The 13632-nt window shown below is 40.0% G+C and overlaps 1 protein-coding gene across 2 annotated transcripts in view; it reads right to left on the bottom strand.

Moving 5' to 3' along the window:
• Nucleotides 1-1998: 1998 nt before the first annotated feature.
• The window catches only part of IKZF1 (IKAROS family zinc finger 1), a 56479-nt gene continuing 44845 nt past the window's right edge, over nucleotides 1999-13632 (bottom strand). The window contains exons 5-7 of one of the 2 annotated variants that reach the window (XM_009282885.2): nucleotides 12351-12476; nucleotides 7740-7874; nucleotides 1999-3510 (exon numbers count right to left, since the gene is read on the bottom strand). In XM_009282885.2, the coding sequence (XP_009281160.1) occupies nucleotides 2804-3510; nucleotides 7740-7874; nucleotides 12351-12476 (968 nt within the window). In that variant the 3' untranslated portion in view covers nucleotides 1999-2803. The remainder of the gene's footprint in view (nucleotides 3511-7739; nucleotides 7875-12350; nucleotides 12477-13632) is intronic. The other variant, XM_019473031.1, reaches the window with a different exon arrangement.

Raw genomic sequence — 13632 nt, 5'->3', positions numbered from 1 at the left:
CTTGGGGTGTCTTAAAATCAAGGGTTAAAAAAAATTATGGCATGGGGTATATAGTGGCCTAAATCTAAGAACAGTAGGAAAGAGGTGCAAGAACAATAAAAGCAGAATGTTTCTGTACAGCCAACATCCGACTTCACCCAGGACACTGCAGCAGGGCTGGCAAATTATCCCTTCTTGGTTGGTATCAATCGAAAGTGGAGAGGGGTAAGAACAGCTGAATGTGCCCCTGCCGGCTATGAAAAAAAGACCCTGTTTCAACTTTATTTTAAAAAAAACCAAATAAAGGAAACTCGTCACCGTAAGCTCCCCCCTTGAAGGTCCTCTCCAGGTCACTCCTATACAAAATATTTGGTAATACCTCGTTGGCAGGTACCGTCTGTCTTGAAGCTGAACGTGTAGCGGGCACTGATGACAAAACTGTAGCTGGGGCGCGAAAGTGGCCGACGATTCCTTGTGCCCACCCCCTGCACAGTGTCTCGGGCTGGAAGGTAACAAGCAATCATGTCTCTTAAGGCAACTGAGTTATAATGCAGGAGCGGAGGGGATCACCTTTGGGCCTGCAGTTTACTCATTTTTTGGGGGGGTCGTTGGCCGTCCTGTACGTACTAGCCTACCTAACATGTACTAGTAATTTGTTTTCACTGTTGTGGGTGTATGCACCAGCCTACGGAGGTTCGTGCGCAGCAGTCACATCTGGTGACGAAGCTACGGAATAGGCACACACGCGTGCACTTTCAACGTAAAAACACCTCTGTGCCCACGTGCCATATGAAGTAAAAGTGTCTTACAGTTGGCATGAAAAGCTAAGACATGGGATTGTGAAAGCATGTATTTGTAATTCATTATTTCATCAGTATCTTTCCTCTAACTTCAGTGTTGTTGCTCCTGACTTACACCTGCAAAAGTGAAAGCAGAAGAAGGAACTCTGCGTGCCTGTAATAGTATGTATATATAGGAAATGTATATCAAATATAGCTACACGTATCAGGCCAAATTGGCCTAGGCACAAGTGTTCATGGTTGCACCAAATCTCTTTTGTAATAAATATATGTGCTTGCATGCAGTTGTGAATGGAGAACGTGTAACTGTATGACAAGACTGCTAGTCTTCTTGGATATATGATCGTGTTTATTGCAGAATATCCATTTATTATGCAGAGTGGAAGTATTTATACATTAAGTTAATAAGATGAGTTATTTTTACGAATGTTGCCCAGGAAGTATTGCAGCACCGATGACAGATTTTTATGCAGCTGCAAAAATGTCTTTTTTGCCCAATCTTAAAGTACGAGGGTGTTCAGGGAGAGGAATGAACTATTTGGAAGAGGAAGTTAAGTACAGGCTTTAAAAAAAGCATTTTTTTATATCAGCTGCATTTGGGGTTAAAATCTATTTGTCACAGAAGTTTTTATTCTAACTGAAGTTACGGTATCTGCAGCAGAACCCGCCACGGAGAAAGCTCTTGGTGGACTTTACTGCGCTCTGCAAAGCGCTGCAGTCTCTGGCCTCCATTCAGCAAAACGCCATTTTTTTAACCTTAAGATTAGTTCCACTGAAGTAAAAGTAACTTAAAGCACACGGTGAAATGATTTGTTGAATAGGAAGCCAGGGTTCTCAGCACCTTTGCGGGGCTTGGTCCCTCATTAAACAGCAAGTGCCAGGAAAAAAGGAGAAGGCTACAAATTTCGACTGGCTGGCTTAATTCAGCTCAGTGCTTTATTAAGTGCCACGCTTGCGAGTAGAGCCACAAAATCTACAAGAGGACATCTTCTGTGCAAGCAAAATGGGATTTTTTTTTCACATGTAAGAAAGGGACGCTTGGATATTTTCCAGGTAGTTTAAAAAGATGAAAAATGTGTATAAGGAGACTTCCCCCCCCACGTATTTCTAGCTAGTGCTTTTCTCAACTGTACATCATACCTCTCTAAATAACTAAAACTTAAAAAAGAAAGAAAGAAAAATTAAATACATTGTAACTTGTTTGTGCAGAGAGAGGAGTGTTTGCTTAACGAAAAGTGGGGTTTTATTGGATAGTGAGGGAAAACATTTATTCAAAGAAAAGCCAACCATACCCTTTTTCTATACATTAAACACAATTCATACTTCACAGAGTATATTACAAGGGTGCTTCTTCTACCTGTCACACACCTGCTCGCCTGCCTAGTGACACAAGCAAGGCACGCTGTGATGTCAATACCAGCAGCACCCTTGCAGGTGGAAACGTTCTACTTTTTACCACCAAAGCAACTCAGAACCCTCTGGCTGGGGGGGGTCCCGTCCCCCCGCAGCTGTCTGTGAAGTCATCTGAGATGAGCCCCTCCATCTTTAGTTGAATTTAATCTTCCCAAAAGAGTCAAATAATACCAGGAAGTCAAAAAACATACAGCTGGTGTGAGAGCCCTACGCTCAGGGTGTTAAGAGGGAAAGCTTGGCCACTCCTGCCTGTTGCGTCCTCGTCTGCATGGTGCATCCTGCGCATGGTTAACAGTTTTGGCAAGGGAGGTTTGCAAGAAGCATCAGTTAAGGGAAGGACTTTCAGCTATGTGACTACAAAAGCTGCTACTTACATTACTAAAGGTTTTTGGTGATCAAACATTTTCAGTAAAAACTTTAGTACTCATTTTAGAAAACTGAGTTGCAATGCATGCTACCAAAAGGAAAAATATTTTCTTGTGGGAGAAGATAGCTGAACTTTTGATTCTCTTGTTACTTTTACTGTCCAGCTCACTTGTGCTTTGTTGTTGTCGTGGCTCGTGCAGCTCCAGTAACGCAGCTGTTGAGGCTAGATCTGTGCCGGAGGAGTTTTAACTCATGTGGAAACGGTGCTCCCCTCGAGTTATGTGGGAAGAGAATTCGTACCTGTCCTGGCTATGGTAGCCACACATGTTGCATTCAAAAGGATCGCGGAACCCGTGGCAGCCCATATGGATCGTGTACATCACGTGATCCAAGAAAAGGACTCGACAGTGTTCGCACTTGTAAACTTTCACTTGCTCCCCATTGCTGCTGATCACTTTGAAAGCATCCTGGGAATTGTCAGTACCTGCCCTCAAGACATCATATTGCCTGTTTTCTTCTTTTATAGAGATGCCATTTCTTGCAGGGGGACCTATGTGGTTTGTCAGGTAAATTAAACCGCTGCGTTCCTCGTTATTGCTCTCTGTATCTGTTGAGTCTTGGCAGCTGTTGCTGGGGGAGGCATCTCGTTCGGAGGAGACAGATTTGGCTTTGGAAAGCAGCAACAAGTTTTCCACTGCGCTGTCCTGAGCTGTATGGTTGGAGCGAGCCTGATTGTCCCCGAGAGGTTTGTGGAGCTGATACATGGGGCTGATGACGGGCACCACCTCAGAACCACCTGGTGGTGTCTGGACAAGGGGACGCAAGGACTCTGCCCCCAGGTAACTGATGGCGTTATTAATGGCCTGGTCTATAACGTGCGTCTGCATTATCTCATTCTCCTTCTCATAGTTGGTGGTGGCATCGTATGGAAGATCGGGCAGACATTTCTCACCTGCAGTGAAAAACAGTCAGGAGTTAGAGGGTCGATTTCTACATAATTAAGGAATTGAACATCGTGGATTAATAAAACAGCGACATGGAAGAAAAGAGTTGATCAAATCCACCTCTGAAATTCACCTGAGGTGAATTCATAGTTCTCTAACATAGCAGGTCAGAAAAATGTTTTTTTTTAACCTGCAAAATAATTTGAGGTCTTTGGAAAAGCAAATGGATGAAAACAGACCCTGGAAATAACTATATGGGGACTCGTGGGAGCTACAGATCGAGTGCTTCATCCTCTCTTTCTCCTTTCTAACTGGACTCCCTCATCTGCCTCCTACAGTGAGCTGAGGTATGCCTTTGTGGTTAGTGGAGACAGTGTACCAGCACAGTTACAGTGAGCCTGGCCTTCGTGCTTCAGAGCATGAAGCAAATTATCAATATTTTTTCCCTAAAATATTACTATTTTAGACTGGAAATTGTATGTTTTAGTTTTAGATCTTCAGTTTCTTACAAATAACCCACATTGGTAATGTGGTCATATGTCATTTCAGAGAAAAATCAACAAAAACTTAACTTTTCATATTGCCACCTCCCACCCCCCCTCCTTGTTTTTTAAATAAACCATGTTAGACACATTACCAGAAGCTACTCATGTTCCTAAAAATTTTGTGTCAAAGGTTATGATCTATAGGAGCAGCCAAGAACCATGGAAAAAAATTAAGTGCATTTGTAGTTGGAATATATTTTTCCCACGAGTTAAAAAGCCCTATATAGTGCAAGATTACTTGTTACTTGTAACTTTGACTCTGATTTGGGATGCCAAAAGTAAGGGGGGACTCAATTTTTTTAAAATCGGGCTGCACTGATGTATCTCTAGCTGGATACCCTAGTATTGAATGCTGAATTTCACTACAATTTCTCAAAATTCCTGGACAGACAGGACTAAGCAAAACATAGATGGTAAAAGTTAGGAGTGGGAGAAACCATTTAAATGCACAGATGCTGATTTTATGAACCTGAACAGTCTTCTCAAACAGTGTAAACCATCAATGTTATTATCAGGCTCCTAATAAATTTGTGCAAACGTTAAGGGGTAGAAAATTCCCACAGAATCCTAGGGACTACGAATAACACATTGTTTATAGTCCGGATAGATTTTCTAGCTCTGCAGATCTTGGGAAATTCATTGAAAGCCACAAATATCTCTATGAGGTGCTGTCACCATTTCCTAATCAGCATGACATTTGCTGGTAGGCCTTGGAAAGTCCTAATTTATCTAAAAGAAATGCTAATAGGGGCATGGAAAATTTACCAGAAGATCTGCAAATTAATTTATCAACAATTTCCCACCCGGTTTCTAGTCAAATTGACTATTCAAAGTCAGTGAAGAGCCCAGAAAAGTTCTAGCATGACACTATTGCAATGATGGGGCTAAAGTGTAGAAAGTCCTGCTGTCTACATTTCCCACAAGATAAGGTTTCATACTAGTTTGTCCATGCTCTGCAAGCAGAGAAAGAAACACTCTGAGCATTGCGTAAGTTCCTATAAGGGATGTAGGGTACAGACACCTTCTAGCTGTGCTGCACAAGCGTCAACTTCCTCTTGTTTCCTTTGCCTATTATTCTGCCAATTTGAGCACCCCTCTGCTGGGGTGCATTTTTTTTTTCCAGATTTACCCACTCTAATGCTATAGTTTTCAGGCAGAGTTTGAGGCTTAAGATTCCAAATAGGCGTCGTGAAAGACTCTTGAATGATGTATAGAAAACCTGTCCTAATACGAATGTATACCCTTAACTCAAGGAGGAAAAAATGAGATCAAAATAGTTTGTATTCCATGTGCACTGTATATCACTGAAAAGTTGGACTGGTCTTCATTATACACAAAATTCTGGGCATCCAGAAGGCATGATTTTAATAGCTGTTTCTTGGGTAGTATTTGCTTTATGTAGCACAACCAGTTGGTAGGTGGACTGAGAGAATCAAGTGCTCATAAGAAAAATTTGTTTCCAAGCAGAACTGTCTGAAACAGACACAAACTTGAGGTAGGCAGGTATCATTTCTGTATGTGGGCAATGCAGACAATACTTGCACTCATTAAAAATAATAGCTTATTTCTGTGGTTATTAGAGCATAAGTAAATTAAACTGCTAATGGTTTGCACTGCTTAGGGTTCTGCAGCAGCTACCTAAATAGTAAAAATGCATGCAGTGCATGGTGGGCACTTTTTTCTTTTCTTTTTTTTTTTTTTTTTAACCCCTTCTCTTTTCTTTGCTGCCTATTGTTTTAACATGATAAATGTGTGTCAACCTCGCCTGCAGTTCTCACTCTCTAGTTTGGATGGCCCAGTTCTGCTCTCGGGTCTAGGAGCTATGCCAGTTTGGAATAGATAGAGAATTTTACAGATAACTGGCTTAATTTGGTGAACAATCTCACTTTTGAATTTAAATGAATTTAGCCTTGAGAACAATGAGCAAAGCAGCAGACAGTCTCTCCCTTATGCGAAGGATGCCGTTTGCTCCTTCTCCCTGGAATTCAGCACGGGGATTGGGATGACATGGTAATCTACAGGAGCAATAAACATGTTTTATTACCCAAAAGCTCTCCTGACCAGCTGGCCCAACCTTGTGTTAATCAGGAATTTACCTATTACATGAAGCAGCAGGTGAGGATTGGAAAGGAAAGGATTTGGGGGCATTTTCTTGTCAGAAAAGTTCATCCTTTTGAAGGTTAGCAAATTTCCATAAATATCTGCTGTCAGTAGGTTGTCTTCCTACACCGCACCCTGAATAACTAACTGACAGGAAACTCCGCCCTCCTAAAACTCATAGTTAAAGTGGCTGTCTTTACTGTTATGCAGGGTGAAGAGAGAAAAGGAGAATGAAAAACTAATCCACACCCACGTATACATCGCATATAGGATACTCGCTAGTACCTTTTAAATTTTAACACTTCTGGTCTTCCTGGTCTTCCACAGAATTAGTATTTTGCCTAATGCAATCAGTTACTAGAGTGTCTAAACGAATCAGGTTTGCCTCACATAGTTGATATATTTTTTGTAACTACCTCTGCTACAACTTTTGTCCTTTTATAAGCATAAGCATTTCTTATCATTGACTACCTCCTGGGATTGTTGCCTTTGGACTTGAAGACAATCTTGGAATTTCATTTCAAACCTTTGTTGCCCCTCCTGACGTAGCTGAGAGTCCCCTTCCCTTGTCTCAGAAATACTAACTTTCCTTTCACCCTTGTGTCCTCATTGAATAAAGTATATTTGGAATTTCTGTCCCATAAACTGGTCTTTTTTTGCCTTGACTTTTGACTGAAGACCTTCTTAATGTGTGGGTTTTTTCAAAGACTTCAGTTTTCTCTGATTGCCTCCTACAGACTAATATTTTAAATGAATGTGCAGAGAATTATAAAAGAATCTAACTAGATATGAGTATATGCTGTGCTCTGATCTCCCATGTTTTTATTCATTTAAGACTAACTCTACATAGCTGACAAAATATTGTCTGTGGGTCTCACTATTACAGAACGGATCTAACCACTACTTGGTACAGGCTTACCAAACAGAACAATATAGGTGTAGCCTCCATTTTTTCATTGCTAAGACAAAAACATGCCTACTAGGTGCAAATGGGCATGAACTTTTTGCGTCATTTATAGAATGTACCCAAAGATCTTTTCATTTAGGTATTATTCTCAGACCTATGTATGTTTATTTCCATTCTCATTTTGGGCTGTAAAAGTATACAGACTTTATGAAGGGGTGAAGAACATTATCCAGCCTATGCTCAACTATTCACAAATGCTTTCACAAACACTAATATGCTCAGATCTGGATGTCGTCCAAGAAATTAATAAAATAACCCTGAAAGTGTGGTCAAATGCTTTTTCAATAGGAAACTTCTATTCCTATCTTTAGGTTCTTAAGGCAACTTCAAGAGCCTGTCCAGATCTTGTAATGATCTGGTTCATAAGCATTAGAAAAAGACAGGAAAAAGACTTAAAATCGATCTCCAGATGTGGAAAATTAAACATGCAGAAATGTATGCGGGAGAAGTTTGGTTGGTTTTTTTTTTTCCCCCAACACATTGCTGTATCTGCTTCTATAGAGATAGATATTGCTAATTTAGTAAAACAAGTAAAATCATAAAGCAAAAGTAAAAATCCTGTGAGATGTTTTTTGGGTTTTGTTTTGTTTTATTTTTTAGGAGACAGCAAACGTTTAACTCTTACCAACAAATTTCTGAGGCATAGAGCTCTTACGTTTGGCGACGTTACTTGCTAGTCTATCCAGCACGAGGGATCTTTCTGACCCTATCTTGCACAGGTCTTCAGCCATTTCACTCTGGTTAGTTTCCTCTTTTATGACTGAAATCAAATGACATCAGAAGGGTTAGGCACGCTTGTTCCATTTTAATGGAACTATTGTCTTCAGGTTATTGTTTCTCAGCTAATGACTTTTAGCTCCCAACCAGCTGGAAGGAGGAGCTCACCGCTGCAGACACAGGACGATTCTGACTCCTGGTAACAAAGTCCCTCACGCTGATTAATCTATGTACATGTTCATGTTTCCCTTGTTTAGGATACGAAAATGAGATTGCAACTGCGAGGCGTCTGCCTGTATGTAACATAATCACTCCACCCTTGTTCTACAGCCACTCGGCATTTCCATGAATAAATTACGTCCTACCATTATACTGGACATGAAGCAGTTCATCTTTTCACCCTCCCACTGTCACTCCCACCTGTCCCTCTGCACCTCCCCCAGCGGAACCACCTGTATGGTCATTGCTTCTTTAGCAGGAACAATGGACAAACTTCTCAACTCCAGCAGTGGAAGATGTATTTGCAAGCTACACCCTCCCTTCTCCCCTTTTCCCCTAGTAAATATTGCTAAACTTCCTTGATGCAATTTTAGACTTTAAATGGCAATTTAACCTGAGTTGCTAAAGTCACATTTATAGTGGAGCACTGACTTCCAACACTCAAACGTGTTTCCCAACTTCCTGCTGCTGCTGAGACACTGTAGGATTAGAAAGGAGCTTAGCTGTGAGGCTCTAGGAAAGGGAGACTATTTCCCTTTCACTACGTTTCACTTCAGCGCTTTCCTGCAGAAACAGAAGGGATGTATGAAAATGCACTGTCAAAACAATGACTACGAAAAATGTATGGAAAGGTATTTCTGACTTCCAGCATCTAAAGGAAAGGTGATATGCAGTGAGATCACAGCACAACTGGGTTTTGGTTTTTTCTTTTTTTTTGGCGAGGGGGGTCAGAGGCAGGAGAGAAAGGGGTTAATTTTACTTTTACCTGCTACTAGGATATGGATATTGTACCTGAACTTGTGAGTTGCTATTGAAGGGAGAAGCAAAAGATGATTTTTTAGACTTTGGTTCTGCAAGCTATTTCAATTACGTGCGCCGCTCCACTACATTTTGCCTTCTGTGCCTGCTGAGAATTTTTTATCACTGGATTTATTCCTTTCAGCTATGAGACGGGTTCACAGAACCCATTTCTCTGGTACCTGGGTGTTTCTCAATAGTTGAGAACACGCCGTTCCTATGCAATGTTATTTTGGCAATATACCACTGCTACAAAAGGATGATTGTGAAAGTTTCATTGTTCCTGAAAGACGCGAAATCAGGGTCTGGTGGACAACTGGAAAAAGCAGGTGAAGTGTCCTAGACAGCAACAACCCGCAACACCAAGCGGAAGAGTACACAACTGGTTCTTGAGTCCCTGCTGCAGCAGCACATACCGCAGCGACAGCAACAGCAACAGGGAGTCTCACGGAATTATGCCCAGCCCCATAAGATGCTAAAGATTGTGACCAACACAAGATATGAGCCGAATTTGGTCATGAAGATGCGGGATAGTAAAGGGCATTGACGGTATCTAGTTGTCATCAAACAAGCACACACTAGCAAGCATCTTGTGCTGGCTAAGGCTTCCAGATACCCCTTTAGGAAGAGATTTACAGAGAATGTTTTAAAGCAGCCCCGTTCGACAGGGAAACAAAAGATTGAGTTTTTAATTAGAAGTTGAAATGATCAAGAAATACCTGTTTAGGATATAACGTTCCATTTCTAATCAATTCAAGAGAGGGTAAGTTATGTATTCAACTTTCAAACTGCAACTTTTAAAACTGCTATACCCCGCCCCCAAAATTGAGCAAATTTAACCATGTACTAATTTCCAGCCTTCACAACTGACACCCCCTGAATTTTGCCACCAATCTGATAACTACTTTTCTGTAATTTGGTGTCTGTGAACTGAAATAAAAAAAAATATCTTTCCAAATGAAAATCCGCCAGTGATGGAAGAAATTGTAATTGACCCTTTTTAAACTTCATAAACTATTTCTATTGTTATTTTATATAGGCCTGGTAAGACTTCAGCACACTTCCACTCAACTCAAATGCAAAACTCCAATTAGTATCTCTAAGAGAAGAACTTCACATGGACAGAGATTCTAGTCCTCTAAAATAAGAATTTTGCCATTAAATTCATCAAGTTCCTAATTTCATGCTGAATCTCCTTCTCTTAAAGAAAGCAAACAAAAGTTAAAATATAAATACAATCTCGTGTTCCCCTCCTTACTCCTCTTTGCTGGATCTTTCCCATATTTAAGTAATTTCCCAATTATATTTGTTAGATTTACAAGCTAATGGAAAGCTTTTACCAGTTTAGGTCCTTTCAACTGACATTTTTTCTATGTCTACAGCACAAAGTATTTTAAAAATGCTGTAAAAAACAATCCCACTGTAGCAGAATGTCAAATTAGATATCCTAGCTGATTTTTGTACCAACTTTTTTGAGTCTGGGGAAAAAAAAAGGGCCTGAATTATGACTCTAATAGCTCCATATCACACCATGAAATATTATAAGAACAGTGGTAGCGTAACTACTTGCTTTTCTAGCTATAATGTAGAATGCACTAAAAATCCGAGAAGGACACTCACTCATTCTCAACTGTTTCATTGTACGTTTTCATCTTTGAGTTTATAAGGGAAATAAAAAATGTAAACATGGCAAAATGGTACGTTTGCAGTGAAGCAGAATAGATTGTTTAGAATGCAAAATACTAGGAAAAAAGCAGGAAAGTTTTATTTTTAGAAACATAAGGAATTGATTTATTAACTGAGTACTAAAATTTTTTATTTTAAGAGTGGATTTTTTGGCAGGATACAAGGTCTAAACCCAGAAGTTATTCCTTGAATATTATTTTCTAATTTGCAAAAGCACTCCTATTATATCAGATACAGATTTATATGATGTTTTCAGTATATGCAAGGAAGAACTAATTCTTCCAAGCATTCAAGAATTCCCCAAGTTTTCATCCCACTGAGATATTAGATATTCAGTCCTAAGCTAGTGTAAACTCTCCTGTCATGATTTGCTATAAACAAAGGTCCATCTCTAAAATTGTATTATTTCTTATTAAAGTTTATGATTCCTTATATCAGTTTCATCCGGACAGTTTTGCTTACTAAGACTTTAGCAGTAGTTCAGCTCCTCATTCATGCAGATTTTCATGTTCTGTGTGCAGGCATCCAAATCCATGTGCCAGACACCGAAAAGTCAAATCGCAAGGCAGAATATTTGCTTCTAAATCCTATCACCTCTTTGAGCAATAAGTATTGTTGCCTACTGTATATCATGTTGAGCTTTTCTATTTATACATTCTCCAGCCCCTCAATAAAATTAGAAGGGGCGCTGCTCTAATACGCTGTCTGCCAGAAGCATCTCAGCTGTATTCACTGCTATCATTATGTGCATACAGTTTACGTTATTTGATAGCATGTAAAAACATATTCAGGTTCTGTCCAGATATAAAATATTAAACGAGGCATCATTGCAAATAGGTCAGAGAGAACCTTCCATTTTTGTCATTTGACAAACCAAATAACATATACTGACAGGATCAAAAAGGTATGCAAGAAATGTAACTTACTGGATGGGCTTAAACTCCACCACAGAAGCTGGATCTTACATTCTCTATCTAAAACTGCACATGCAAGGGGATTTTGTATGGCTATTTACTGCGATCAATCCCATACGGATCTTTAGGATCTTTGTTAAAAATATTCCAAACCCCAATATCCATTTGCTCTATTTCTGGGCATAGCTTTAGAGTTGATAGTCTCCAAGAAATGGACTTTACCTTCATCATAAGACTGGTCTCTCAGAGAAGCACAACAGCTCCTCACCTCCCCCCAGTTTTCTTTTAAAGGGGAAGTTGGGAAGAAGGCTGTCAACAAATTATTAGCCTTTCTGGACTGTCTCAGTCAAACTGGCTAAATTAAATGCCTCTGCCTTCACATCCTCTTTCTTGGAAGAGTGAGATCAAAGACAGATGGCTCATCCTTGTTAGATGAGTTGGTCACAGTGGTCAAGTAAGCCCCTTAAGCTGTGCCTGGGAAGGGCAGGAGATGTGCAATGCAGAAGATTCTGCAGCCCTACCTAGAACACTGATATTAAGTCTTTATTAAGAATACATCCACAAGAGTACTGCGATATAGGACTCCAAGCAAAAGGGAAAGGTGGTGAGACGATGTAGTCGTACTGTCTTGAGATGGTGAACTGAAATTTTCCAGGTCTTACAAGTGTTTTGCTACGTGCCTGAGTTTTACTTCGGCTTTTTGTATGAGCTAAACAAAACGAGACAACAGCCAAATATTTATCAAATATAGAATAAATCCAGATGCAATATCATACATCTGGGGGGTGTGTGTGCCTCCCCAATGCAAAAGATGCCACAAATGGTACTACTGTTCCTTTTACACTCCTTTTTCTGCATACGTGGCAGGACAGCATTAATCCCCAAACGGACACGTTTATTACCTGAATAAAGGCTGCTTGAGATATTCATGGTTTGCAGGTAGTTATGACAGCGTTCTTTATGTTCTTCCAAAGAGCTGCGCTGCTTATAGCTGCGACCACAGTATCCACACTTATGGGGTTTGCCAACTGGAGAAAACACAATTAATTGAGAGATTCAGATGAGGTATTCAACAGCATATTAATAATGGTAAGAACAACAGGAAAAAAGCCCACTCCCAAAATAAACGCATGCTGTGGTGAACTGAAGAAAGATTTTGTAAATTTAAAAAAAAAACCCAAACTAATGGAAAACTAGTTGTATATCTTTACATCAACAGGCCAATTCTGTGGGTGCTGCAAGCCAATTTCAGATGATTCACATCAGATAAGGACTGCGACATTAAATCTTCAAAAATGGCATCTACACAAGTTAGAAACGAAGACACCTTCAAAGGTCTGAGCATAGCTGCTTTAATGCCTAGTTCCCACAGAGCCTGCCAACAGGGGAACTGGTGGTGTAGGTAGAGACACCTGCCCACGGCTGGATGTCAGTTCTGATGTAACCAGAAACAGTTCAACCCTTTTAGGACAATGTTAGATTTCACATGTTTTCTTGCCCTCTGCTGCTGGAAATTCAAGAGAAATGGTGTGACAAAATGTTTTCTGTATTACACCAATCCAGATGTAGGCAGTTCCAGGCATTTTGCAGTAACAATATGGTTTCACGGACTTCTGGACCTGAATATTCTGTCTTAGCATGACAAAACTGTCACCTTATATGTCTTTTCTTAATTTTAGATGGTTACACAGCTTAATTCCTGAATTGACCTTTAGAGGTCCCTTCCAACCCAAACTATTCTATGATTCTATGATTCTATGATTCTAATTTTATTTACAAATTCTCAGACAAAAACCAGACTCAGACATCCAACTTGTTTTATAATGTATTGATGTCAATTTGCCAATTGCAGGAATTAATAAAAAATCTACAGTTTATCCATTGTCTCTTTAGCTACGGAATCCTCAGAGTTTGCCAAAAGTGTCTAGGTGTAATTTCATGTGTATATGAAAAATTATGTTTAAAATTCTGCAGCCATGAAAATCAGTAACAGTAAGGGAGAGGGAGGCAAAATAGTATTTTAAAGATGTGCTTTCCTGAATCAGACCAGGACCAAACAGGAGAAGTGGAAATTATTTTGGACGTCTGGGACCAACACTAGGGATCTTATTATTTAATGTGTGTGCTGGAGAAGAATTTTCTTAGTTTTGTGCAATGCAAAAATGTCACTTTGAGAGCTCCCCT

Source organism: Aptenodytes forsteri, unplaced genomic scaffold (assembly GCF_000699145.1).
Source record: "Aptenodytes forsteri isolate BGI_AS27 unplaced genomic scaffold, ASM69914v1 Scaffold150, whole genome shotgun sequence".
Lineage (NCBI taxonomy): Eukaryota > Metazoa > Chordata > Aves > Sphenisciformes > Spheniscidae > Aptenodytes > Aptenodytes forsteri.
Note: the sequence above shows the minus strand (reverse complement) of the source record. Positions and strands in the feature narration are given on the sequence as shown.